Source organism: Trichoderma aggressivum, assembly GCF_033847375.1.
Source record: "Trichoderma aggressivum f. europaeum strain CBS 100526 chromosome Unknown scaffold_016, whole genome shotgun sequence".
Lineage (NCBI taxonomy): Eukaryota > Fungi > Ascomycota > Sordariomycetes > Hypocreales > Hypocreaceae > Trichoderma > Trichoderma aggressivum.
The window spans coordinates 112,371-139,003 of NW_026946382.1; the positions used below are offsets into that span (position 1 = coordinate 112,371).

General features: G+C 53.1%; 9 protein-coding genes across 9 annotated transcripts; 6 read left to right on the top strand and 3 right to left on the bottom strand.

Annotated features, from left to right (window-relative positions):
* Positions 1 to 652: 652 nt before the first annotated feature.
* Triagg1_4870 (uncharacterized protein) lies at positions 653 to 3,110 on the top strand (the record flags this gene model as incomplete). The annotated part of the gene is made up of 2 exons (XM_062899321.1): positions 653 to 1,846; positions 1,917 to 3,110. The coding sequence occupies 2 exons, from the start codon at positions 653 to 655 to the stop codon at positions 3,108 to 3,110; spliced, it is 2,388 nt and encodes a 795-aa protein (XP_062756051.1).
* Positions 3,111 to 3,812: 702 nt separating this feature from the next.
* Triagg1_4871 (uncharacterized protein) lies at positions 3,813 to 5,141 on the top strand (the record flags this gene model as incomplete). Its single annotated transcript, XM_062899322.1, has 1 exon — positions 3,813 to 5,141. The coding sequence occupies one exon, from the start codon at positions 3,813 to 3,815 to the stop codon at positions 5,139 to 5,141; it is 1,329 nt and encodes a 442-aa protein (XP_062756052.1).
* A 194-nt stretch (positions 5,142 to 5,335) lies between these two features.
* Triagg1_4872 (uncharacterized protein) lies at positions 5,336 to 6,085 on the bottom strand (the record flags this gene model as incomplete). The annotated part of the gene is made up of 3 exons (XM_062899323.1): positions 5,336 to 5,576; positions 5,635 to 5,875; positions 5,974 to 6,085. 3 exons carry the CDS (start codon positions 6,083 to 6,085, stop codon positions 5,336 to 5,338), a joined length of 594 nt encoding a protein of 197 aa, XP_062756053.1.
* A 384-nt stretch (positions 6,086 to 6,469) lies between these two features.
* Triagg1_4873 (uncharacterized protein) lies at positions 6,470 to 9,641 on the top strand (the record flags this gene model as incomplete). The annotated part of the gene is made up of 3 exons (XM_062899324.1): positions 6,470 to 6,776; positions 6,851 to 7,717; positions 7,783 to 9,641. 3 exons carry the CDS (start codon positions 6,470 to 6,472, stop codon positions 9,639 to 9,641), a joined length of 3,033 nt encoding a protein of 1,010 aa, XP_062756054.1.
* A 425-nt stretch (positions 9,642 to 10,066) lies between these two features.
* Positions 10,067 to 12,614, bottom strand: Triagg1_4874 (uncharacterized protein; the record flags this gene model as incomplete). Its single annotated transcript, XM_062899325.1, has 3 exons — positions 10,067 to 10,348; positions 10,415 to 12,016; positions 12,054 to 12,614. 3 exons carry the CDS (start codon positions 12,612 to 12,614, stop codon positions 10,067 to 10,069), a joined length of 2,445 nt encoding a protein of 814 aa, XP_062756055.1.
* A 990-nt stretch (positions 12,615 to 13,604) lies between these two features.
* On the top strand, positions 13,605 to 14,968 carry Triagg1_4875 (uncharacterized protein; the record flags this gene model as incomplete). Its single annotated transcript, XM_062899326.1, has 2 exons — positions 13,605 to 14,877; positions 14,934 to 14,968. The coding sequence occupies 2 exons, from the start codon at positions 13,605 to 13,607 to the stop codon at positions 14,966 to 14,968; spliced, it is 1,308 nt and encodes a 435-aa protein (XP_062756056.1).
* Positions 14,969 to 15,095: 127 nt separating this feature from the next.
* Triagg1_4876 (uncharacterized protein) lies at positions 15,096 to 16,803 on the bottom strand (the record flags this gene model as incomplete). Its single annotated transcript, XM_062899327.1, has 5 exons — positions 15,096 to 15,519; positions 15,590 to 16,044; positions 16,098 to 16,508; positions 16,565 to 16,590; positions 16,659 to 16,803. 5 exons carry the CDS (start codon positions 16,801 to 16,803, stop codon positions 15,096 to 15,098), a joined length of 1,461 nt encoding a protein of 486 aa, XP_062756057.1.
* A 1,798-nt stretch (positions 16,804 to 18,601) lies between these two features.
* Triagg1_4877 (uncharacterized protein) lies at positions 18,602 to 21,402 on the top strand (the record flags this gene model as incomplete). Its single annotated transcript, XM_062899328.1, has 5 exons — positions 18,602 to 18,933; positions 19,002 to 19,850; positions 19,901 to 20,156; positions 20,452 to 20,557; positions 21,050 to 21,402. The coding sequence occupies 5 exons, from the start codon at positions 18,602 to 18,604 to the stop codon at positions 21,400 to 21,402; spliced, it is 1,896 nt and encodes a 631-aa protein (XP_062756058.1).
* Positions 21,403 to 22,733: 1,331 nt separating this feature from the next.
* Positions 22,734 to 26,443, top strand: Triagg1_4878 (uncharacterized protein; the record flags this gene model as incomplete). The annotated part of the gene is made up of 10 exons (XM_062899329.1): positions 22,734 to 23,390; positions 23,467 to 23,748; positions 24,004 to 24,021; positions 24,083 to 24,155; positions 24,527 to 24,874; positions 24,930 to 25,366; positions 25,532 to 25,651; positions 25,745 to 26,088; positions 26,150 to 26,233; positions 26,302 to 26,443. 10 exons carry the CDS (start codon positions 22,734 to 22,736, stop codon positions 26,441 to 26,443), a joined length of 2,505 nt encoding a protein of 834 aa, XP_062756059.1.
* Between the last annotated feature and the right edge of the window lie 190 nt (positions 26,444 to 26,633).

The window sequence follows — 26,633 nt, forward strand, 5'->3', positions numbered from 1 at the left end:
AAAAGGGACGGATTGGGGTTTCAAGAGGATTGTGATATAGGACAAGAGGCGACTTAAAAGGGGAATAGAGTAGATCCCCTATATACCTACACATACATGTAGTTAGCATTGATATGTATTTCTTGCATAGCATCACCGCATTGGACTCTTGATATATATGGTGGAGTAGAAAATGATTCATGACGAGTATTGCCTTGCGCTGAATCTTAAAATTGAAGGACGTGGCCTGGCTGTGTCCAGTAGCAATCAAACCAAGTGGTGGTGGCACGGAGAAGTCCAAATCCAGACCCTCTGAGAGTCGACGACACAATTGATGAGGATTGAAGCTAAATCCATATATGAGACGCTGGAATTTTTGTTCATCTTGTTTACATACGAGTGTGTTGTCTGTCAATTCCACTCAGTCTCAGGCATCGAGCTCAGAAGCAATAAAAGCAATTAAAAGTCCCAAAGTTAGCCCCTCCACCACACCCCCCGTAGTAAATAGCTTATCTGTCACCAGAACACCACCAACAAAGCTGCAACTGCAACCTCCCAATCCGCCAGCTGGTGACCTCGGGCGGTGCAGCGACTCCAAAGGCCAGCAAAACCCGCCTCGAAGACGCTTGCCAGGGGCAGCTATGCGCCTCCTCGATACTCGTTCTCAGCGCCAATGTCAGCCTCTAACGGCGTCCTTCGCGGCGGCAGCCATGCTGTAGCAGCGTCGGCCGTCCAAAATGCCACCACCGAGGCCGAGATACGCGCAACACTCGCCGCCCTTCACGAACGCGAGGCAGCCATAACCGCGAGGCTCGATGCGCTCCTCGAATCGCAGGCCGACCTGTCGCGGGACCTGGGCAGGCTGGACCTCCTGCGTGCCGGGCTGGGCGCCCAGGTGATTGCGGCTCGATCCATCAGCAACGACATGCTCTCTACGGCGGCAGACACGGCCGGACGGCTCAGCAATAGGGTCAAGGAGCTGGATCTGGAAAAGAGCCGCGTGGAGGACACGCTGGGCGTCGTGGAGCAGGTGGCCGAGCTCAAGGCGTGCGTCAATGGCGTGGTTGGATCCATGGGGGCGCCGCAGGACTGGGAGGCGGCGGCGGCGTACATTGCCCGCGCAAGCAAGATCCCAGAGGCCATCACCAAGGGAGCCTTTGCCGCCAACATTGTGCCCAGCGTCGAGGTGCCTGATGCGCCCTGGGTCACGCTGGAGACGGCCAAGGAGAGCCTGTGCGGCCTCTTCCTGCGGGAGTTTGACAAGGCGGCGTCTGAAGGCGACGGCGCCAAGGTGACGAGATTCTTCAAGCTGTTCCCTCTCATCGGGAGAGCCGAGGTTGGACTGGATGTCTACGGAAAATACGTGTGCCAGGGTGTCGCGGGTACGGCTCGAGCCACTCTCAAGGACGGCATGGCTGGCCAGAATCGCAAGGAGGGCATCATCTACGCCAACTCCCTGACGAGGCTCTTCCAGCACATCGCACAGATTGTCGAGGGCCACGGAGGGCTCGTCGAGAGACACTACGGCGCGGGGAAGATGGTACGCGTTATCGAGCGCATCCAGATGGAGGCAGATGTTCAGGGAGGCATCATTCTCGACACATGGGGCGACGAGCGCGGAGTCGACAAGAAGCTGACAGACGTCAAGAGCTATCCTTTCTCATTTCTGGTCCAGAGCTTCTTACCACAGCCTCCTCGAGGAGGCATCCCCAGGATGAACTCACCTGCGGCAGGCATGGGAAACAATCCTCGTAGCAGCGAGGACGAGGGAGTCAACATGAAGGAGGTTGATGGCCTGCTGCATGAGATCTCCGTCATGCTTGCGCAGTGGTCATTCTACACTAGATTTATTTCAGCAAAGTCCATGGTATGTACAACCTACAGATAATAGTTCTCCTCCCGCTTGACTCCCTCCCTCTCTAACCGTTCTCGCACAGGACCCAGCGGATCAAGATGCACCTCTGAGATTAGCAGAATTGCTTGTCAAATCGAAACTTTACGGCAAGGTGTCTTCTAAACTGATATCCCCCTACAACGTCATGTCTACCTTTTTCTTCCGTCGATCCGTTGAGAAGGCGTTTCAGCTGGACGAGTACCCCAGTGGCCTGTCCTTGAGTTTGAATAAACCAATAGAGGGCAACACTCCCTACATAATACTCGCGGTTGATGATGTTATGTATATTGTCAACGCCGTGCTTCAGAGGTGCTTATCCACCTCGCAGAAGGACGTTGTTACTTCTGTCGTTCCATCGGTCAGTCGAGTCCTTACCGGCGACTTTGTGGGTATGATACAGCGCAAGATGCGCGACGAGTCTTACCCAAAGGCGGCTATCCAAGGAGGATTCCCGCCGGAGGAAAAGATTATACAATTCATTGTTCTCATCAACAGCTTGGATATGGCCAATGAATATCTGGTTAGAATCATTCACGGCCGTATTGGCTCCCCGGATGGGCCAGCACAACAAAAAGAAGAAATCGAAGCCTTGCTAAAACAAGCTTTCCCGTTCGAACGCGATGTGGTGGCTGTCGTGGGCGCACTGCGCGCACTGGAGACGGCGTTTATTGGAAAGACGACAGAACTGCTTAATGAAGCAATTCAGGTCCTATTTAACCAAGTGGTCAAGCTACGGCTAAGACCGGTCCTCAGCGACACATTCCGCGACGCCGACTATACGCTGACTGAGCAAGACATTGCGGCAATCGCCCAGGAGAATGACGAAGCAGAAGGAGCCATGCTGGATCAAGTCTCGCGGCGCTTCGAACACGGATGGGATCAACTCATGAAGGCTATTGGCCGGCTCCTGACGCCGGGTACATTCAGCAGCCTCATGGACATGACAGCGCGTTACCTGTCTCGAATTCTGGAGAAGAGGATTCTCGGCTACGGTGGAAAGACGAGCGCATACGGCGCAATTCGCATGGAAAGGGATTTCAACTCCATAGTGGACGTGGTCTCGCGAGGCAACTACAGCGTCAAGGAAGTGTTCAGTAGGGTGACACAACTGCTCATGGTTGCGAACATGGAAGACGAGGAATGGGATGAAATCTGTGCTCAGGACGGAGAAGACGGCATCGACTGGGTCCTGACGGAAGACGAAAAGCGAAGAGCGCGGAGTTTGGTAAGAGGTTAAAGAAAGAGAAAAGAAAAGGGAGGCATTTGTAGTATATGAGCCAGATATATGGTAGTTGATATAGGTGGATTTGCTGAGTGTGTTGAGTTTGCTGGCAGCGCTCAGTGGTTGTTTGACATACGGTATATAGATAGACATATGCACTCAACAAGGCAAAACAAGAGTATAGAAAGAGTGTTAGACAGCGAGGGCTACAGCATTTGGATCGTCACCGCCTGAGTGAGAATTGAAAAGCTTTCTCTTTTCTTTCAATTCTTTGGAGCTTTTGTCTTCCTGCTACATAACGCTGCTACGAAGGAACATCTACAGTGCATTTTGGATGTTCAGTGGCTCAGCCCTCGGAGTGGCGTCGGAATCGCTACTAATGCACGTCTGATTCAAACGTGTAAGCCGCCAGATGAAATTTTCCGCCCACCCTACATTTCGTAGGCACGGCGAAACCGGCGCAATATATAATTTCCATATGAATGAGTCTTGACAGCTTTTTCAACCACTCAAATATTCAACTAGAACTGCCACAACTTCTTATTCATTCTGAGCACCATTTCACAGCCAGAGATTCAAAGCAAAGTGCACAGATAAAATATCAGATACCCCGCCACCTTCGTCATAATTTCCCTACGTCAACTTCATCACCGAGGCTTGCCTCGAGCACTTACAGCCTCGACAGTGTCACTCTCTCGCACCCGGGCAAACGCCCGCATGACAGCCACCATGGAAACCAGAATAGTAAACGTTGCCCCCGGCAAGGGCACTCAGCTCGGCCGTTTCGAAGCCTCTGCCGGAACCTCAAAGGTCGAGGAATGGCGCATCTTGCCCGAAGCAAAAGATGCCATCGCCGCTCTGCAAGACGCAGCCAACTATCTCAAGACCAGCGACACGCCCGTGGCTTTCCCTACGGAGACGGTCTACGGCCTCGGCGCCGATGCAACTCGCAGCGGCTCCGTCAAGGGCATCTACGCCGCCAAGGGCCGGCCGTCGGACAACCCGCTGATTGTGCACGTTGCGGACCTTTACATGCTGCGGGAGCTGCTGGGCAAGAAGAGCGACGATGAGGAGGCGATCCCGAGCAGGTATCAGACGCTGATAGACCGCTTCTGGCCGGGTCCCTTGACGATTCTGCTGCCTAACCCGAAGCCTTCGAAGCTGGCGCCGGAGGTTACCGCGGGACTCTCGACGTTTGGTGCCAGGATGCCGTCGTCGCCGCTGGCTTTGAGCCTCATCAAGCTTGCTGGTGTGCCTTTGGCTGCGCCCTCGGCAAACGCCTCGACCAAGCCGTCACCCACGGCAGCGCAGCATGTCAAGGATGATCTGGATGGGCGGATTGAAATCATTCTCGATGGCGGTCCGTGCCAGGTTGGTGTTGAGAGTACCGTCGTGGACGGCCTCTGCGAACCTCCTGTGGTGCTGCGTCCTGGAGGCATCGGTTTGGAGGAGCTCCGGAGCTGTCCTGGCTGGGAGAACGTAGTCAAGGCCTACAAGGATCACAGTGAGGAGGGGAAAGCAGCGCCGAGGGCACCGGGAATGAAGTACAAGCACTATAGCCCCAAGGCAAGGGTGGTGCTTTACGAGTCTACCTACACGGACGGCTCCGATGGCGTTTTGCCGTCCGATGTTGGAGTTACCGGCGCTACAGAAAACGGCAATACTCAAAAAACAAACGGCCATTCATCAAAGAGAATAGGCATCATCCGGACACAGCGGTGGAAGTCGGGGGCGGGCCTCGAGTGCGGCGATTTACGGCCAGCCCCCGTCAACTCAGACGCGCACGACGACGAGTATCTCAGCCCTGCATATCGAGTGTATAAGGGGGATCTCAAGAACAGCCAGGGAGAGGTCGTCGGCGAGCTTTTCGACATAGACTTGGGACAGGACACCAAGAGGATAGCTCAGGGGCTGTTCTCTGCTTTGCGGGAGTTGGATCGACGAAACATAGACACGATTTTTGTAGATGGCATAGAAGGCGAGCTGGATATTGCCGCTGCCGTTATGAACCGCCTACGTAAGGCGGCTTCGGAGATTAGGTCATGAGAGAGAAAAGCAATGCCGGAATAGAACCAGAAGAGGAAGATGCATATATTCATTATACCCCTGCCTTGTATATAAACCGATCTCGCATTTCAAGGAATAAGAAAGCAAGGAATAATCAACTATAAACGTAATCTTTTAGTGCAACAGACCGCTGTGAACGACATTAAACTCCAACCGATCCCCAGGTTTTGTATTTACAGCCCCTGGCGAAGCCAATCTGTGAGCTTCGACTTGCCGAGCTGCGCCAGGTTGTTAACACCCTGTTCGCTGAAATCGATGCGGCCCAGGGGAACGTCCTGGGTGGGCGCACGGCTGACCCGCTGGACGATGATGGTAGGGTCGGTCTCGAGGATGATGCCGTCGTCGACAATTTCATCAATGGCCAGCGAGACGAGGTCGTAGTTTTCGACAATGGTCCTCTTATCAACGGATTGCCTGGCTTGGGGCGTTAGTAAGAACGTTTCCAGCCACAGAACACGGAGAGAGTACTGACTTGAACAGGAGGTGAAGGGAATCACGAAGAGCCAGAACAGTGTTGTAGAGCAGAATCTCGTTCTCGTCGGCGGCACCGACCACGTAGAGCATGACGTCGGACTCCATCTTGTAGAGGACGATCCGGTTGTCGTAGAGGATGATGTCGCCCGTCTGCTTGGCGGTCTTGTCAATGAGGCCCTTCTCGAACGCCTTCTGGGATTTCAGGTCGGTGTACGGGTGGCTCGATGTGCTTGCGCTGCCTATCAAACAAGTCTGTCATTAGCAATTGCGCATTGCAACAAATACTCGGGGCGCAAGCTGTCTTGTCCAGCTTGATCCTATGGGTGCGTGTGCATACCAGAGGGAGCGGCGTGAGGCGGAGAAAAGTACTTGGCGAATATCCTAGAGCCATCCTCCGTGCCGAGGATGAGGATTGCCTGAACGGCGAAAAGGGTCATTCCGGGAGACATCTTGGCGGTTGTGCGGATTGTGATGCTGCGAGAGTGATAGTGATAGCGATACCAGGTTCAAGCTCCGACTCGCAACGGCTGGCTTCACCTAAAAGGTGTCCCCCAAACGAGCCCCTCCAAAAACGACAGGCCTCGGCCCAACCTTTCGCCGCTCCGGCCCTTAACGTGTGCTGCCGCTAGAGTCGCGTCTGGGGAAAAGCACTTTACGCGTCTGCGCAGGGAAATGGGAAATTGGGCAGAAAACGCGACTCCCACCGCCCTGCCACTCGCATTGCCCCTCGTTTTTGCCGTAGCTTTTGCCCAAAACCCCCAGCTCTGCCAAAATCCCAGCTCGTTTTGGACCATCGCCAGCCTCAAATCCCCGCCCCATTGCACCGCTCCAAGATGTCGACGCCAAACCGAAGGCAGAGGGACTCGCAGTCTGCGACGCCCCGTCGCTCAACGCGGAATTCTGAGGCCGGAACCCCCGCGCAATTGGTGTCCAGCCCGCTCTTCTATCAGTCCTCGCCAGCTCCCGCACAAGGCATCGATGAGGTCATGGGAGATGTTTCGTCGCCTCTGCGGCAGATGTCCAACAGCCAGAGCACGCAGCCTACCAATGGGCATGCGCCGAGCTCACCGCTGAGGCAGATGACTGATACTCAGTCGACTGGCCAACGAACACCGCGAGCCAGTGCAGGCCTTGCTGGAGGTAATGCTTTACTATATACAGATGTACAGACGGACAGACTTGAAATTTCCATGCTTACCGGTGAATTCGCATAGAATCTTCTCCCATTCGATACGAACCTAGCTCTAGTCCTGGCCGGACCCCGAGGCTGCACTCGGATCTGCGCAGCGAAAGCAGTGGCCTCTTTGTTGGCTCCAGCCGTGGGACGCCTTACAGACGTGGAGACATCAATTCAGACACCGTCAGAACCCCTCGTGCTCCTCGACATGTTATCCTGGACGAAGCAGGGCGAGTAATGAGAGAGGGCCAAGCCCCCGGCTCCGACGCTGCCTCTTTCGCGAACCGAGACCCCAATACCTCTGAGGCCGATCATCTGGGTGGCGCCGGTCAAAGTCTCATCTGGGGTACTACTGTGTCCATTGATGATACATTTGCCACTTTCAAAGACTTTTTGCGACACTTCACGCTCAAGTACCGCATGTATAGGGATGGTCTTACGGATGCCGAGGTGCATGCTGCCCCCGACGCCGAATCCAAGCCTTACTGGGAGGCTCTGCAGAACATGCTATTGCTTGGCACCACTAGACTTTACCTCGACATTTCGGATTTGAATCTCTACCCACCAACAAGGAAGCTATGGCATCAGATCCAAGCCTACCCTCAGGAGGTGGTGCCTGTCATGGATCAGTCTGTTCATGACTTGATGCTTGACATTGCTCAGGCTGAGACGATGAGGAACCGGCCGTCACAAAGTAGTGCCGGACAGCAAGCTTCTCAACGAAGCACCCAAGGCTCTGAGCCTGTATTTCCTAGCTCTGACAGGCCTGACGAGGGCATCACTCCTACACCCCGTCCTCGAGACGAAGAACCCACCTTGGAGGATCAAGTGGCAGCTTCACTTTACGTCGTGCGTCCGTTTGGTCTTGATAATATGACTAATTTGAGAGACCTGAACCCTTCTGGTGAGTAGAATTCTTGTTGGCCTCGTCAAGTGAAAGAAAAACAAATCATAGCTAACATGGATTAGACATGGATCGCCTTGTATCTATCAAGGGCCTTGTGATTCGTACCACACCAGTGATCCCCGACATGAAAGATGCCTTCTTCCGCTGCAACGTCTGCAACCACTCGGTCAACGTCGGGTTGGACAGGGGCAAGATTCGAGAGCCTACTGAATGTCCTCGTCCCATGTGCGCCTCCAAGAACTCGATGCAGATCGTCCACAACAGGTGCTCATTTGAAGATAAGCAAGTCATCAAGCTTCAAGAGACCCCAGACAGCATTCCTGCCGGCCAGACGCCCCATTCCGTCTCCGTATGCGTCTATAACGAGCTTGTTGACTTCTGCAAGGCTGGTGATCGTGTTCAGTTGACTGGCATCTTCCGCGTCAGTCCTGTGCGAGTGAATCCGCGACAAAGGGCCATCAAAAGCATTTACAAGACCTATGTGGATGTCTTGCATGTTCAAAAAGTCGACAAGAAGCGCCTTGGAGCTGACCCATCCACACTTGGTGTGGAAGGCGAAGATGAGGTGGAAACACGCAAGGATGAAATGGAAGAGACTCGTCGCATTACGGCCGAGGATGAGCTGAAGATCCGAGAGACGTCACGTCGCCCTGACATTTACGAGCTCCTTTCCAGATCACTAGCTCCTTCGATCTATGAAATGGACGACGTCAAGAAGGGTATCCTGCTGCAGCTCTTTGGCGGCACCAATAAGACCTTCCAAAAGGGTGGCAGCCCCAAATACAGAGGCGACATCAACATTCTCCTCTGTGGTGATCCGTCTACCGCTAAATCGCAAATGCTGTCATATATCCACAAGATTGCTCCTCGTGGTGTTTATACAAGTGGCAAGGGTTCTTCGGCCGTTGGTTTGACTGCATACGTCACTCGTGATCCCGAGACTAGACAGCTTGTTCTCGAATCTGGTGCTTTGGTACTGTCTGACGGAGGTGTTTGCTGCATTGACGAGTTTGACAAGATGAACGAATCGACTCGGTCAGTCCTTCACGAGGTAATGGAGCAGCAGACAGTGTCAATAGCCAAGGCCGGCATCATCACCACTCTCAACGCTCGAACCAGCATTCTTGCTTCTGCCAACCCCATCGGCAGTCGCTATAACCCCGACCTGTCCGTCCCTCAAAATATCGACCTTCCGCCCACCCTACTTTCCCGTTTCGACCTCATCTATCTTATCCTTGATCGAGTTGACGACAAGACGGACCGTCGGATGGCAAAGCATCTCTTGTCCATGTACCTGGAAGACAAGCCTCAGTCGGCACCCACCAGCAACGACATCCTCCCTGTCGAGTTCCTGACTCTGTACATCTCGTACGCCCGCGCCAATATTCAGCCCGTGATTTCAGAAGAAGCCGCCAAGGAGCTTGTCGACAGCTACGTCGCCATGCGCGCTCTCGGCCAAGACGTCCGCGCCGCAGAGAAGCGCATCACGGCCACCACTCGACAACTCGAAAGCATGATCCGTCTCGCCGAAGCCCACGCCAAGATGCGTCTCTCCGAGACCGTCACGAAGGACGACGTTCAGGAAGCTTACCGCCTCATTCAGTCTGCCCTTAAAACGGCCGCTACGGACTCTGAGGGTAGAATTGACATGAGCCTGCTCACAGAAGGCACCAGCACCGCGGAACGGAAGCGCCGCAGCGAACTCAAGGACGCGGCACTCCGGCTGCTGGATGAGATGACTGCTGGCGGAAACACCGTCCGATGGAACGACGTGTCCAGGAGACTGGCTGAATCTTCCAGCGTGCCCATCGAGACGGCTGAGTTTAATGAAGTAATGAGAGCGCTGGAGGCTGAGAATGCCATCATGGTGTCTGGCGAGGGTGCGAGAAAGAGTGTTCGGAGAGTTACGGCCGTTGTTTGAAGAAGGTTTCTCAGGGATTTAAGGGAAGAAATTTTGGGTTTATTGGTTTTTGTTATGAACTCGGGGCACGCAATTGTTTCTGATGGCCAATTTGAAAAGGGGATAGAATGCTAGATAATCTAATGCAAGGCAGTTTGAGTCATTCTTAATTCAAGATCACACGAGAGCATGAAGCCTTGTTACTTCGTTTAGCAAAAGACTTGAATAAAAGGAAGATATGAGAAAGTGAATTCAAACAAGTTGTTATCCTAAAACAATAAGAAAAGCTCAACTCCATCGTCCAGTCTTCTCCCGCCAGCTCAACACAATTACTATCCGACTTTACAAGTGCGATGCACTTCCATCTACAGTGGAAGACTGGACGCGCATATTATACAGTCTTTGTGACTTAGCCCCCATATACAGATTTGTCTTTCCCCTTCCTTTTACCAGTACTTTCTCTCTCGGCCTTCATACACAAAGTTGCACCCGGCAGCCACAAACAGAGCAACGCAGAGCACACTAGGTCCCCAGCGGTCGTAGTAGCGAGCAGCCTTGCGGTTGCGAATCGATCGGCTTCGGTAGAGATAGATGCCCACGGAGTAGAGAAGGCTAAAGATGGCTAAAAAGGTGAAGATGCCAGCGATCCAAAACGCGGTCGGGGTAGGGTGCTCTCCAAAGTTGAGAAGAGTAGTGGCAATCGTTCCAATGTAAATCGAGTACTCAATCTAGACACAGAAAGTCAGTAAAAAAAATCCCTCACGCTATGATTTTATGAATGCGTTTCAATATACCCATCCAAGAAACGTCCTCTCGGCGGCAAAATACACCTTGGGCTCTACGCGAACCGGAACGTAAATCTTCTTGCCCGGAGGCGCTTTAAACCTCTTGTTTTGGATCTCGCTGTTGCGGAAGAGCGTTGTCAGTCTGTCGGATCGAGGAATCTCGCTTCCGTGAGGGTGCGGAACGACGTATTTCAAGACGCTCCAAGCGCCCGAAGCAGCGGCACTGGCCTTTGTTGAGAAGAGGACCTGGTAGTAGTGCCAGCCACCGACTCTGCGGGCCTCTTCCAGCTCGTAGTTCTCGTCGTACTCTTCGTCAGAGTCATAGATGGGGTAGTCGTCGTTTGCAGTCGGCAAATCAACCGTCTGGCCTTCCATGTCGGCAGCAGGGCCGCGAAGCCTGGCGCCGTGTCTGCTAGATACGCCGTTACCGGCACCGCGACGGACAGCATCCAACTCTTCATCATCAGAATCGAGCTCTTCTTCTTCGTCATCTGATGTTGTCGTCGTTCCAGAAATATCAGGTCGACGGATGCCAAAGTCATGTGTGACGGGCTTGCGGATATCGACATCCATCTGGGGCATCCAGAAAGGAAGAAGCTTGATACGGTTAGGGAACAGGCAGGCAGTGCCGTGAATGAACTTGGAAAACTTGGGGACAGCCTCCACCAGATGAGACGAGATGAGCTGTCTGATCCACTCCGGCGGCTCCTGTCCAACCTGTGTCTGGAGCTTCACCTCAAGAATGGCGTAGGGGAAGCGCACGACATCCTCAGGAGGCAGCTGCGAAAAGGGGTAGTCGACTCCAATGTCCATGCGTCTCCAGTTGTCACCAGAGCGAGCACGGCCATCCAGGTTATCCTCTCGAACCATGGTCAGCTCGGTATCCAAAGAAATTCGCACACGAGCATCCGCAGGCAGCTGGAAAGCGGTTCGGTTGTAGAAAGAGCGGCAGACAGGCTTGTATCCGCGCCTCAGCACAGAGTACTGGATTTCCGCAGCAAGTCTCTCGTCCTCGGCAATGGCCTTTTCCGATTTCTTGCCCTCCTTGCGAGCCTTTTCGAAAATAGCAGCAGGCAGCAGCTCGCCTTTCATGTAGGCATTGACATTCTTCTCCTTAATCGAAAATCGAGCCTTGACTGACTTCTCTCCGGTCCAATCTTCTCGGTGAGTTTTGCGCTCGACGAAGATGGTCTCAGTCTTCATGCCACCATACCATCGAAGTCGAATAGCCTCCGCACCTTCGGTCTTCTTCAGGCGGCCCTCGTAGAGGTCCCATTTCTCGGGATTATCGTAGTAGATGGATGTGATGGCCTGGTCCTGCTGCTCAAATTCCTTGCTAGCATTGAAAACCAAGACAGGCAGGTGCTTGAGGATAATGAGCTTGAGTTCCGTCACATTGTCGGGATGCACCCAGTATTTGGTCGTCTGTCGGATAAAGCTGGCCTGGGAGCCACCGGCCGCGCTGTCGCCCTTGACTGGGTTACCTCGTGTTCGGACAAGATCATACAGCTTGGACAGCTTGATGACGGAGGCGTCGTAGTTTTCCTTGTAGAAGGGCTTGGCCTTGAGTCGGGTATCGAACGCGGGACGGAGGTGCCATCCGGTCAATTTCTAATACGCCGCGTCGGTTAGCAAGGCTGCAACGGACAAACGCAGACCAAAGAAGGAGTTCGCCCACGTCGTGCTTCTTGATGATCTTGTAAAAGCCGGTGTAATTGAGCTGGACAAACTTGGCCAGGTCATGAACGTCGGCAATGATGTCACTCAGGTCCTCCTCCAGCAGCAAGAATTCCTCCTCGCTAGGGCCATCTTCGCCGAGGCCGCGCTCGTTCAATCGGTTGACAACGTCCTTGACTTCGCGCTCGCTGACGGCAATGCGGCGAGAAATCTCCATGGCCTTGACCTGCTGCTTGGTGTGGACCTTTTCAAGCTCCGTCTCCAGCTTGCCCACGAAGCGCGTCTCGTCATCCTCGGTCCACTCCTTATGGCCGGAGCCGTTAACGGCCAGAGGGCCCGTGGCATCTCTCAGCTCGCCCTTGAGGCCATTGTAGTCGATGTAGTACCACTGGTACTCTCGGATGATGCTTGACCGCAACTGCTCGCCGAACTTCATGACGACGACGCCCGGACCAACTTGGGAGGATTTACCGCGAGGTCGGAGGGCTTTCCAATTCTTGTCGATGGCCTTTAAATCTTTCGCAATCAGCATGGGGACACGGGCTAGCGAGCTCTGGCAAGGATAATCGCAGGCGACGGAAACGCAATGGCTGGAAGACTCGATTCCAATTGACGCAGCAAGAACAGGGATGATGCGATGCGAAAGGCGAGGAAATCAAAGAACGCGATGCAGGCTTTGTCGGTGCCGTTTCCGAGGTCGTAACTCACCTTGCAGATGGGGCAAGGATGCTGCAGCGAATAGAAAGATGCCGGCAGGGTGGATGCGACGAATCGTATCTTTGCTCAAGGCAAAAAAGCAAGACGCAGCCAAAATTACTCACTCAGCGCAATGCTTTAGAATTTTTCCCTTCTCTTTGCTTGGATGCTGCAAGAGGAAATAGTTCGAGGCCCCTTTGAATGCCGTCCGAACCTTGGCTGCAAATCGATAAACCTGGAACCCCACCGACGGGCCAATCGCCAGCTAGATTGGGCGAATCACGGTGACCAACTGGGCAACGTGAGATGGCCACAGCGGCCCACAGCGGCCTACAGCGCTCGATAGACGTGCGTACGGAGTTCGGGTTGCGCCCAGATCCACTGGAGCTTCAGAGGCTACAGAGGGTTGCCCCACTACACGAGCAGCTAGCCGGCGAAATCACAGCGCTAGAGCAATCGATCAAGCATCGACTAGCATCAATTGCTTAGCTGGATGACCACATGCAACGGCTGGGCTGGGTGGGGTAATGCGAGCAATCAATTTGATCCCAATTTTTTAATTTTTTTTACGTTTGGTGACTGCTGCGGATGGTATTTTCTCTGTGAAGGTTTAAAGGATTTGACATTGAAGTACTGAGGTACCAATCAAGCTGGTTAGATTCCACTGTACTGAGAGCAGGTACGAGTCTACATCCATATCCAGGTACCTATTTCGGCTAACACCAAACATCACCGATGCCAAAAGCTAGGCCCGGGCTGAAATAACAACTTCCATATAGATATCCATATTATATTTACCCCTCCATATCAATATCCTTTTCCCACCATGCCGGCGCCCATTGACGACTCCCTCGAAGCCAGAGTCTCCCCCGAGTGCCCCCAAGAGACTCGCGATGTCCTCTACCACGCATGGGGCCACGACCTGAGCGGCCTGAAGAAGCTCCTCGACGACCGCAGCAAGGCCAGCCTCCAGGATCCCAAGACCGGCGAGACCCCGCTTCATGCCGCGATCCGCGCCTGTGGCCCGGCCGACGAACCGAGCGGCGAGGAAGATGAGGGCGAGGACGGGTGTGTGGAAGAGGCTCGTGAGGTTGTGAGCCAGCTCTTCTTCTCCGGCGCCATCTGGAACGACGTCGATGCCAATAATGAGACGCCCGCCTGCGTCGCCTACCGCCTCGGCCGAAAGACCCTGTATAACCTCTGCGTTGATGCCGGTGTTCGCGCAGAGATCCTCCTTGCTTTGATGGACGGCTACGAAGAGCTCTCTTCCGGCGGAGATGACGAAGACGAAGATGACGAAACCATGCAAGACCAAGAGCAAGAAGCCGCCACTGACGAAGCAAAGGCCCAAGACGGCGACGTCGAAGTAGTCGAGGCTGCAGAGCCTCTCAAATTCGTCCCTCCCGATGCCAACGAGAAGCCCGTCACGAGCGAAGAGTACCTGCAGTCCGACCTCACCTACGACGATAACAAGCTCCTCGACTCAGACCTCAACGGCGTCATGATGGCCTGGGAAACGGACATCATGCGCCGCTCCGTCGCCGCGCTCATCCCCGACGCGCAGCCCGGCAAGCGCATCCTCAACATCGGCTTCGGCATGGGCATCATTGATGGCATGTTCGCCGAGCTCAAGCCCTCAAAACACCACATCATCGAGGCGCACCCAGCCGTCCTAAAGCACATCTCCAGCCCCGAGTCCAAGTTCGGGGCCACATGGGAGAAGAGCGGACCCGAAGAAGGTGCTTACAAGGTCTATGGCGGTAAATGGCAGGAAGCCGTTCTCCAGCTCCTCGAGCAAGGGGAGCTTTACGATGCCATCTACTTTGACACCTTTGGAGAGGACTACTCGCAGCTTCGCATGTTCCTCATGGAATACGTGCCCGCGCTGTTGGATCAGGAAGGCCGTTTCAGCTTCTTCAACGGGCTTGGTGCGGACCGCAGAGTGTGCTATGATGTATACACAAAGGTCGTGGAAATGCACTGTGCCGATGCGGGCCTGGATGTGGAATGGGAGGAGAGCGACGTTGACATGGCCAAGCTCAACCAAGACGGCCAAGGAGAATGGGAGGGTGTTCGACGACGATACTGGACATTGGATAGTAAGACTCCCGCCCCTAGCGGCGTTTACATGCACGCGATGGCTAACATTGAACAGAGTATCGACTGCCTGTGTGCACTTTTATGGGTTAAAGCGAACAAGATACCTAGACTTCAATCAGATACCCCAGGCGCAATGCTTGCTGAACATTGTCAATAAAAAGAAACAGATTCTATTTTTAGTTCTCTTTTCTGGCTGTCATCTTTAGATACCTCGGGCTCAAACAAAATGCTCAGGATGCAGGATACCAGCCAAGTTGCCCGCCTTGGCACGCTTGAGGGTCAGAGCAGCGATCAGAGCAGCTCCAACACCGCTACCATCCTCGGCCGCCAGAATCTCGACTGGATCCTCGTCCTTGGGGTTAGCCTTCTGAGGCCAGTCGAGAATCTCGCGCAGGGCTAGTGCGCCACGGGCCTTGAAGTGAGGGTACTTGTTGAAGACGGATCCGTCAGCACCGACATGGCAAGACTCGTAGTTCTTCTTCTTGCAAATGGCCGCAACACCGCAGGCGGAGAGCCTAGCAGCTCGTGTTCCGATGAGCTCCGCCAGTCTGCGGACCAGCTCAAGCTCCGGTACCGTAGGCTTGATGTTGAGCTTGGACTGGAAAGTATCATAAGTCTCCTGAAGGTTCTCGAAGGGGTCCCTAGATGGTGCATTAGTCTCCGCTTTTGCAAACGTGTAATAACTCGCTAATGTGAATTCTTGAGTCTTACTCTTCAATTCCAGACAGGAAAGATGAATCCAGAGTGTAAGGTCTGCGGAGCAAGGAGATGTCCTGGTTCTCAAAGACATGGACTTCCTTGTTATCATGCAGGTCTACCAGGACCAATCGGAAGATCTCGCCCAGGTAGAGACCAGCAATCATCTTCTCGAATGCCTGCTGGCCAGGGCGAGGAGAGTCGTTGTCGATTGAGATGTCGTACTTGGTGCGAGGCAAGACCTTGTGCTCGTTGTCGAAAGCACCCCACTCGCAGTTAATAGCCATGGGGCAGTCAGGGGGGAGGTTCATGTGCGCCAGCTTGGGGATGGAGCCGCAATCCTCCATGTAGGCGGCATTGCATCCAGTTCCGAAGATGCAGCCAATCTTCATCTTGGTATCAGTGTATGCTGAAGCAATCAATGTTCCCGTTGTGTCGTTGATCAAAGCCGACAGTTTAATGGGGACACCCTGTTATATAACGCGTGAGCAAGTCTCTCTGGGTGGTGCCCAACGTCACTTACACGCTTAGCGATAGCAGCCTCAAACATTGGCACGACATTTTGTCCTTCAACGCCAGCAATGTCGAACCCCTTGGTCCAGCGCTGGAGAACACCCTCGTCGATGTGATGTTGAGTGGCCGGATAGGAGAATGTGAAGCCAAGAGGTAGCGGCTCCAGCTTGCTGCAGTCGCCGTGGTGAGTCTCGACGAACTGGTGAAGGCAGTCCGCAATGTACTCCCACAGCTCCTCGCTGGATCCAGTCTTGAGCTCCTCTGGCATGCGGTACTTGGACTGAATAATGTCAAACTCCGACTTGCGGTCTGTCAGAGTGATCTCGCAGACACGCAAATTGGTTCCACCCATATCGAGAGCCAAGAAAGAGCCAGTCTCGTACCCATCAGGGTAGGACATGACCCAGGTAGGGTTCATTGGCTAAAGGTTTTTGTTAGAACAGCCTACATTCATTTCGAAAGGGCATTTTTACGCACGATGCTGCCACCCTCGACGCTGAGACCTTGGAAGCCAAAAGTTAGCATGCATGACGACGAGGATCAGCATGATCAGCACGCGGTGGCACCATACCTTTGGCAAGTTCATTGACGAAGTGGTCAGTAATCTCCTTGAGCTTGCCGGTGTCGACGGTGAAGATTTCCTCCAGCTTCCTGACTTCATCGAGAAGATCCTTGGGGATATCCGCCTTGGAGCCTAGCACAATGGTGGTCAGCATTTCTGCAACGGGTCTGACAAAGGTCTGGCTCTCTGAATGCTAATGGTGAAGAAGAAGAGTAGGTACAAAAGAGGACCGCCAAGTCTCTATAAATGATCTCGTTGAAGGATCTTTGTGCCACGACGCGGTGCTCCGTATTTTGAGCCAGATTGAGTGCCTGTGTAACTTTGCGATGACGTTGCAGCTGGACGATCTAATCCTTTGCATTGCTTATCCAACCGCTTGCCAAGGCGTGTAGTGCAAGACACTTTGGCCATTGAAGGCTAAGCACGCCTCACTCGTGTCTTTCCGATGGCAGCGTGGACAATGGCCCAAATGCATCAGTCATGTCGACGTTCTGATGCCCGCCAAAATCCCTGTCTCGGGCAAACATGGCCTGATATCGGGAAGCGCGGGCATCACAAGTAGTTTCCAAAGAAACAGCAGGTTGCCAGTCCCCCCTGATGGCCGATCAAGTAGAACAGGGAGAGGGAAAATGGGAATACAAGAGCACAGGCCTTGCAATACCAGGACCTAGGACACATGGATGTGTATCTTCGACGTACCCTTTCTGGAGGGAGGCGGGCGAGGTCCAAGTCCGACCATTTTTACAGCTTGATCGCGGGGTCTGGCGGGGTAGCTGGGAGTGTAAAGAGAGGTCCCCGGGGGAGATGCGTATGGCAGTGAAGCACACACAGTGAGTGAAGAGGCACGAGATGGATTGGTTGCAGGCGGCAATCCAATTCTGAAGGTGGAAAGAGATTGTTGTTTGAGGAAAATCGTAAAAAACACCAAGCCCAAGGTCAGAAGCACAGGGAAGCAGGTTGGAGCTATAAAGGCTCCCAAGGTTGGGTAGCTGGGTCCCCTAGCCTGCAATTCCAGTTCTGGTTGGCGGGCTGCCGAAGACGGGCTGCCGTACTGTGCTGTTAGGCTTTCAAGGTTACTCCCAGCGCGGTGTTGGTGGCTGTTTGCCCCATTGGATCCAACCGGTACAGCACACGGGCTTCCAAGTTCTAGGCAACCCATTAAACGAACAGGCCGGATCATCGCACACCAGACATGATGAGTGAGCGTTTTAACTGGAACCACGTCGCCGCAATGGCATGTACATATTTCTCAATAGTATGTAGCATTTCTGCGGCATCATCAGTACGATTTCTTGGTTTTTACTGTATCCTTGTTTTCCATCCCTTTCCAATTCCTCATGACCATCAATCTCTGAATACCCACGTGCAGCATCTAAGGTAGTAGGCTGTTTTCGTCTTCTCAGATAGCCTTCCAATTTCAAGCACTGCCGGTTAGTACCTAGATTCTAGTGCGATCCCGCTTGTCCTCTCAGACAAACAAACTCAACTCGACGCACCGCTTATCGTCATGTCTCCACTTCTTATTCCTCCCATGGACGCCCAAAGACTTACTGGAGAGCTCCAGCAGGGCGTTTCTTTAGCACCAAGAGGTGCCCTACGAGTACGTACGTACCTTGGTACTTCGGAGACAGAGGTGGAGGTCTGGTGTCTTGGCCGCCACAGGTATGGGGTACTCCGTTCTCGGTGGGCAATTCACCCGCGCTGCCTGTAAGCGGTACATATTCCGAGGCCCGGAAATTAATATCGCCGCGACAGCACCCAGCGCGGCTTCTGGTTGGCCAGCCCCGAGCTTCCCTGTAGCTGTTTCGCTATCGTTATCGAATGGGCGACGTATGCTTCTTGGCTTGCACTAACAGAGCGAAAGCTGCCACAGTCTCGCGATCGAGAGACAGAAACTCTGTTGAACCTCCGTCCCATTGCGCAGGGCACGCCCAATCAATGCCCTCGTCAAGATGAAGTCGTTGTCAGTAATAGCAGCGCTGCTGGGCCTCTTGGCCGCCGGTCCTTGCAGCGCCTTTTCCACCGTCGCTCTGCCTGCCAACTTCAAGCCCCCACCAGTCTTTAAGAACACCAACTTGGTGCACGTCATTTCGGTTGAAAAGGCCTACGCAAAAGAGCAGATCAACGTCCTGCTGGAGAACATCTCCGACAAGCCTCAAGATGAATACTTTTTGCCCTTTACCGCCGAGCAAATTGCCCGAGTTGGTGCCCTCGAAGCAAAGCATCGCAAGGATGACACCGTTGGACCCTTTGGAGTTGACCTGGTTGATTATGATGCTCTCAGGTACGTGCAGGCGCTTCTCAACCCCCAATTGAAAAGGTAGACGTTGTTGCTAACCAATGTGCCTACAGCGACGTCCAGTACTACCGCGTTACGCTGCCCACGCCTCTCAAGGCTGGCGGCCAGTACCCTCTGGCCATCTCTTGGGTATACTTGAACTCGTATCGCCCACTGCCGGCCTCGATTGGCCAGGACGAGCAGCAGTTCCTGGTGTACGACTTCTCCCTCTTCGCGCCATCGGCTTATACGACCTTGAAGCAAAAGACCGAGGTCAAGTTCTCGACCGTTACTATCCCAGACTACACCACGACATTCGGTCCCGAAGGCCAGAAGTATCCTGAAAAGCTTGGCAGCAAGATGCTATACGGTCCCTTTGACGAGCAGCCTGCCGGCGCTTTCTTCCCCGCGCAGGTCAGATTCGAGTTCACCAAGCCCGTGATCCACGTGTCGACTCTCGAGAGAGATATCGAAGTCAGCCACTGGGGTGGCAACGTTGCCTTTGAGGAGAGATACACTCTGTACCATCTGGGTGCCAACCTCTCTACCCAATTCAACCGCGTCAAGTGGGCGCAATCTCAGTTCTATAACCCTGCTTCCACAGCCTTGAAGGAGCTCAAGTTCCCTCTTCAGATTGGGAGCGTTGACCCTTACTTCACAGACGCCATCGGAAACGTGTCAACCTCTCGGTTCAGGAGCAGCAAGCGAGAGGCCATGCTGGAGCTGAAGCCACGCTACCCCGTGTTTGGCGGCTGGAAGTATCCGTTTACCATTGGCTGGAACACCAACGCTGCTAACATCTTGCGCAACACTGCCGATGGAGGCCATGTGCTCAAGATCCCCTTTATGGAGGGACCCAGGCAGGCCGAGGGTGTGGAGTACGGCGAAGTCAACGTCCGAGTCCTCTTACCCGAGGGATCTGAGTAAGTGCCTCCCCAAATTTACATGCATCAGTGGCTAACAAGAGAGATAGAAACGTCAAATTCTACACCAGCCTTCCCGACTCATCGATTGTTGAAACATCCGTTGGTGTTCACAAGACCTATCTCGACACCATTGGCCGGACATCCGTGACCATCAAGGCCAAGAACCTAGGAGACGAATTCCGATTCCGTGATCTCATCATCACATACGAGACTCCGTTGGCTGGCACTCTCCGCAAGCCCGTGGTGGTCTTTGCAAGCATGCTTGCAGTATATGCCGCGGCGTGGGCACTTGGAAAGGTGCAGGTGGGATTTTCCTCCAAATAAAAAATCATCAGGGTTAAATCTATAGCTCTTTTTGGGTTGCCGTATTTGTCGGATAAAAAAAGAAATCATGGGTGTGTAGGAAAGATGTGTCATTAAGTGGGCGTTTCAGAGCATGCGCGATCTAGCAAATGATAGATGCGATGTGTAGATGCATGGCGCGCCAGATCTCAGCCTGCTTGCAGTAGCAGTATAGCGAGCCAGTGGTAGAATTACAAGCAAGATTCTGTTTTTTTTTTGTTCATGTCACTATTTCGGCATCGCACATGTCATTTAGGTGTACCTGTACGGTGATGTTGACGATGGCCTCTTGTCCAGCTCCTCATTGGACAATGCAGGACCTACAAGCACTGCGATGACGCCATTAGCGCCTCGCGATGATGGTACGAGCATGGATTGATCCTTCAAGCTGCGAGCCAAGGCAAAAAAGCCCAATTGAGCAGATGCCTCACTTATTCGACGCGATATCGTCGAAATGCGTCAGCTCAGCCTCAAAGGTTGCTTAGATTCGGCAACGGCGAGAAGCAGCGTGAAAGAAACGATGAGGCTGTGCCAGCAGCAAGACACACCTTTTTTTTCAGGTCCCAGGTGTCTTTTAGCACGTCTCCATCCTTGACGAAGCCAAATGCCCTGCGTCCGGCTCGTACGTGCAGATGGTGGAGTGGCGCAGGGCGCTGTGGACAAGGATTAGAAACTTGGCCACGGGATCGAGACAAAGGCAGTGGGTGTGTCGTGTCGTAACCCGAGCTGTGTTTATTTAAGGAAACGGGCGTCTTCCCTTTGTGCCAAAAAGAAGCTTTATTCATCCCTTCTTTGGTAAGCTGCAGCGTCTCTTGCAAGAAACCGTTCGTTTCGCTCTGTCTACACACGTAAAGCAGGTGTTCAAGTCAAATCTGTTGAACAAGACAACAAAAAAGCCGTCAACACAGAGATCCAATCGCCAGATCTAGAACCTCTTGTGCTACCCAGTCCAAACGATTGCACAAAGCGACACAACCACAGCCTACAAACAATGTGTTTCCGCGTGGAGCCAAAGGCCAAATACTACTACCAGGAGGAAATCATTCCTTCGCGGCCGCACCGCCATCATCACCACCATCACCACCACTCGCCGCGGGCCAGCTACTCGGCGGTTGAGCGCTACAGCCCGCGGGTCAGCACCAGCAGCTACAGACGCAGCGTGCCCTCGAGGGTCGTGTATGAGGAGACGACGCGGAGTCGGTACTGAACGGGCTTTGATTAGGATCAAGAATATCCTGTGACTTCCTTACTCTTTTTTTTTTCAACGACTCTTATGGTACTGGTTATGGGAAATGAGACATGTTAGAGGGCTAGAATAATGGGCGGTTTGGGATGGAAACCCGAGGCATGCGATGGCTTCATGAAGATTACGAGAATCCGGGAGTGCGGTGACGGCGTTGGATACATATATTTCGCCTTTACGCTTTGAATGAATTGAAATACATGAGATACATTCCAGATGCCTCGTAGTCCACACACCAGACGTTGCCTGTGTTTGCGTCCAAAAGCTACCCGCCTTGCTTGATAAGTCGTAGCTGCACCGCCAATTAATTCGTCCATGAAATGAGCGCCTCATCAGAAGCCTCCCAGCCAAAGCTGGCAAAGCTGGCCTTGATCAACCAAGAGGGCGGGGTTTCCCTTTATCTCATCGTCACCACTAAACTACCAGTATCTCTTTTGCAATCCCTCATAGACTACTATATTATTTTGCGCATGGTTCAAGTGTCCTGCCAAGTATGTACAAGTACTGCCATTATCTGCTAGCCAGCAAATGACATCATAGTCTCAAAGACATCCGCCACCGCAGCGAAGCTCGCCAGACGCCATCATTGCAAGCTCCAAGCGTCTTGAAATATCTTGGTTGATTAACCTTCCATGTCATCCGGTGACATGTTTGTCAACCTTCAGCTGTCGGTCCTGTGCCCTCCAGGATGCCTGTAAGTACTGGTGAAACCAGTTCAATGGCTTTGAACACGCGCAGCTGAACTCTCGACTCTTGACTCTCGACTCTTGACCCTTGACCCTTGACCCTTGACCATTGACCCTTAACCATTGACCCTTTCACATGGCAGCCACCTCGTGGATCGTAACAAATAGCCTTGCCATACAACAAAAGGGAAACAAATTTCTTTGATTCAGTGGTCACTAAATTGTTGTCCGTCGTTCATCTCGCTTGCATTGTGCCATTCTTAAATCTCCAGAACCGCAACCAACACCTTTTGTATCGCCATCCACCCAAGCGTGAAGCCTTTCAACCATGGGAAACGCACTATTGAAGCTATTCAGCTCGTCCATGTATAAAACGGAAATCAAGGCCTAGGTGGAAGGAACCTTGGATCTAGTACTCCTGCGAATTATATCATAACGCCACCCGCAGTCCCAAGGATTTACCTGCTAAATGAAAGCTAACGTCATGATGTAAGTGACAGCTCCTCGTGCTCTCTATTTCTACATCTACATCACTTTTCCATCTCCAAACATTCTTCTTTTTTTTTCCGACTTGAAGCTTGTTTCTATCCCCACTCATATCATATCATCATGTCTCAAGCTCCTTTTGAAACTCCAGTTGCCCAGTCGCAACACTCCTATCAGCCATCTTCCGATGTACCTACGTCGAACCCACCGGAAAGCCATGGACATGGCTCCCATGAGACCTGGTCTAACGCTGCTCCCATTAGGAACCGCGCTCTTTCCATCCGTACCAAGACAAAATCTACTCCCTCAAAGGGCCGCGGTCGTGGGTTTTCTTTCCTCTCTCTCCGCGAGTCCGTTCAGCCTGAGCTCTCTCGCAAGCTGTTCCGTCTGATCAAGCTTGAGAATGATCTCATTCACACACACGAGGCTGCGGGTCGCGAACGCACGGCCATCGCCACGCAGCTCTCCGAATGGGGTGAGCAGACCAGCGATGAGGCTGTCAACGACATATCCGACAAGATTGGCGTTATCCTAAGTGAGATGGGTGGATTGGAGGAAACGTACGTCGCTTCGCTGGACTTGTCGCGCACTCATCTCAAGATGATCCGCGACACCGAGAGGAGCGTTCAACCAAGCCGCGATGGAAAGAGCAAGCTTTACGACGAGTTCCAGAAGCTCAAGGCGAAGGAGCCTCAGAGTGCCAGACTGGTCTTGCTGGAGCAGGAGCTTGTTAGAGCAGAGGCCGAAAATCTGGTCGCCGAGGCGCAGTTGACAAACATTGTAAGTGATGGGGACTCTTGCAGATTAGCATGTTCCTCGTGTATATAATTCTACTTACTAATCTGTTTTTTTACAGACTCGGCAAAAGCTCAAGGAAGCATACGATGTAGAGTTCAGCGCAATCATAGAACGCGCCGAGAAGCAAATCATTTTGGCCAAGCATGGTCGTCGTCTCCTGGAGCTTCTGGACGATAAGGCGCTGTCGCCGGGAGACGTTCGCATGCCCTATGAAAACGGCGCTCAGGCTCGCCAGGTGCTGAATGATGCTGAAGATGATCTCAAGGAATGGCAGCCAGAGCACCACCACCACAAGGCTGCAAGCGAAAACGGATCAGAGACATCCAAGGGCAAGAGTCCGGTTGAACCCAGCGCTTAGGCAGTGCTGTGAGATGAAGCCGGGTGTTGCGACTTTGTATGACTTTGACTCTGGAAAACGCTCTTATTTGTATCTTCTTTATCCCTCTCGACAATCATTCTCGTTGGGAGTTTTGTTGGAGGGTTTGGCGATGCTTTTCAGGTTTATATACGCGCTGTTACGTTTTGGTGGCATATCTAGTTATATCCAATCGATGCGACCTGTTGATTTCCGGTTAACTACGCTGTTCATTTGCAGCGGTACCCAAAGATGTTGGTGAATGCTGAATGATGGCTCTTGAGGTCGAATGTGTACATGTAAGTTCTACATCTGCTAGGTAAGCCTGCATCCAAAAACTCCCTCATTCAATGGGCCAGCACTCGTGGTAGATGTATCCGGACACTCAGAGAGTACGTGAGACGATGGCCATTGGGAAGCGTGTCGGATAGTAGGGCAATACTTGATCGAAAATATTGATAATGAGAAAATGTTGCACGTCTTACTCATTCATGTAGCCCATGATACTATCAACAACGAGATGTGGGTTATTACGTGTGCTGCCATTACTACATGCATCATATCGTAGGGTAACCTCAAGACAACTCGCCAAGATGAATCCATCACGACTCATGCGTACCATCGCACACAAACAACGAGAGCTGATACCTGCACCAGGGCTCTCCCCTAACAGACCCGCAATAATGGCGCCTTTGTCGAGTGTCCCGTCTTACCGCTTCTCGATCGAAACAGCGATACGTGTACTCGTACTGATACTGTCCAGCCCAGTCCCATATTTCCGGCAGCCGTTGGGCACACCGGCACTGGAACAGGCCCCCTACGGACCTCGGTCAATGGCCCCAAAGACCCGAAACTGCCCTGTTGGCCTGGGGCTCTGAAAAAATCCGAAAATCCCACCAGGCCGCCTTAAACCCATTGGCCGTCCGCTGGGCCGGAGGACTCGCTCAAAATCCCATTGCACTGCATTCCGACTTTCCTCGAGGGCGAGACGCTGCGGTTTTGATTGATGTTACCCCGACGAGCACTACAACTCAGGTGGCAGAGTCTGCGTTGTGTCGTCATATCGCCCAATCAGAGCTGCGCAGCGTGGACGACGCAACGGACTGCTGCTGTTTCTGACGTTGGGTTGAGCCTTGGTAGAGGGCGAGGTATTACTACAGCGACAGGCACAGGCACCGACAGTGCAGGTACAGGTACCGCTGCCCCTATCCCCATCGCTATCCCTACAGGCATCAGCACTCCCAGCGCTGCTGCTGCTGCTTCGCTGGCCAGGATGGGTCTCCGTGCCCCGCCCCCTCCATCTGGTCAAAACTCCTCCGCCTCCTCGCAAGCTTCCCAACCCTCCCAGCGAACTGCGCAAATTGCCCGTCACCTGGAGAAAAGCAGCGATTCTTCGACTTCGTCTTCGTCTCCATCCGCCACCATGTCCAGCTACACCGTCCGCAAGGTTGCTGCCCAGAACACTCTGGAGCACCGCGTCTACATCGAGAAGGATGGCGTCCCCGTGTCGCCCTTCCACGACATTCCTCTCTTTGCCAACCAGGAGCAGACCGTCCTGAACATGGTTGTCGAGATTCCTCGATGGACCAATGGCAAGCTCGAGGTACGCCATCAACAAGACAAGATCTGGCAATTCGCTCAAGATGGCTTTTTGCGAGGCCACGGGCTTGGGGAGAAATCTCGAGCCCTTTGCCGCCTTTTCTTGACCAATCTCCTCCTCACTCCTTTTTAGGCATCGCTGACTTTTTTTTTCATCTCTACCCATTAGATCTCCAAGGAGGAGCTCCTTAACCCCATCAAGCAGGATATCAAGAAGGGCAAGCTTCGCTTCGTCCGCAACTGCTTCCCCCACAAGGGCTACCTCTGGAACTACGGTGCCTTCCCCCAGGTATGCGATTGATGCCAAAATCCCTTACCCCCAAATCGGTCGGGGCACGCGCCATTATGATTGACAACGGCTGACAATCTTTTTGCCTCCCAGACCTGGGAAGACCCCAACACTGTCCACCCCGAGACCAAGGCCAAGGGTGACAACGACCCTCTCGATGTCTGCGAGATCGGTGAGCTTGTTGGCTACCCCGGCCAGATCAAGCAGGTCAAGGTCCTCGGTGTCATGGCCCTTCTCGACGAGGAGGAGACTGACTGGAAGGTCATTGTCATTGACGTCAACGACCCCCTGGCCCCCAAGCTCAACGACGTCGAGGACGTCGAGCGCCACCTGCCTGGCCTGCTCCGTGCCACCAACGAGTGGTTCCGTATCTACAAGATCCCCGACGGCAAGCCCGAGAACCAATTTGCCTTTACCGGCGAGTGCAAGAACAAGAGGTAAGTAGTGCCTGGTCCCCTATTGGTTTTTTTCCCCAGTGTGAAACTGACAGCATCACAGCTATGCCATGGACGTCATCCGCGAGTGCGCTGAGGCCTGGGAGCGTCTCATCACTGGCAAGACCCAGCCCGGCAGCGTCTCCACGTAAGTCACAGCTACCTATGAATGCTACCATGAATGAGCAGATGGACTGACTTGTTTTCTTCAATCAGCACCAACGTGACTGTCCAGCACTCTCCCAGCCGCGTGGCCCCCGAGTCTCTGCCTCCCCTGCCTCCCCACCAGGACCTCCCCCCTGAGAAGATTGACGCTTCCATCGACAAGTGGTTCTTCATCAGCGGTGCTTCTGCTTAGTATGCTTGATTTATGATGAAAGTTTGATGGCGTCAAGTGTATCAAATGCATAGTCTTTGATGGTATACCCTGCCAGAGTTGAAGGAAGAAATCTAAGCTCTGCAGTAAAAGTACAAAAAAAAAAGTTTCATGACACTATATCGTACATCGTTTCGTGCTATCCGCGATTGGCCTCATCCAGACTGAAATT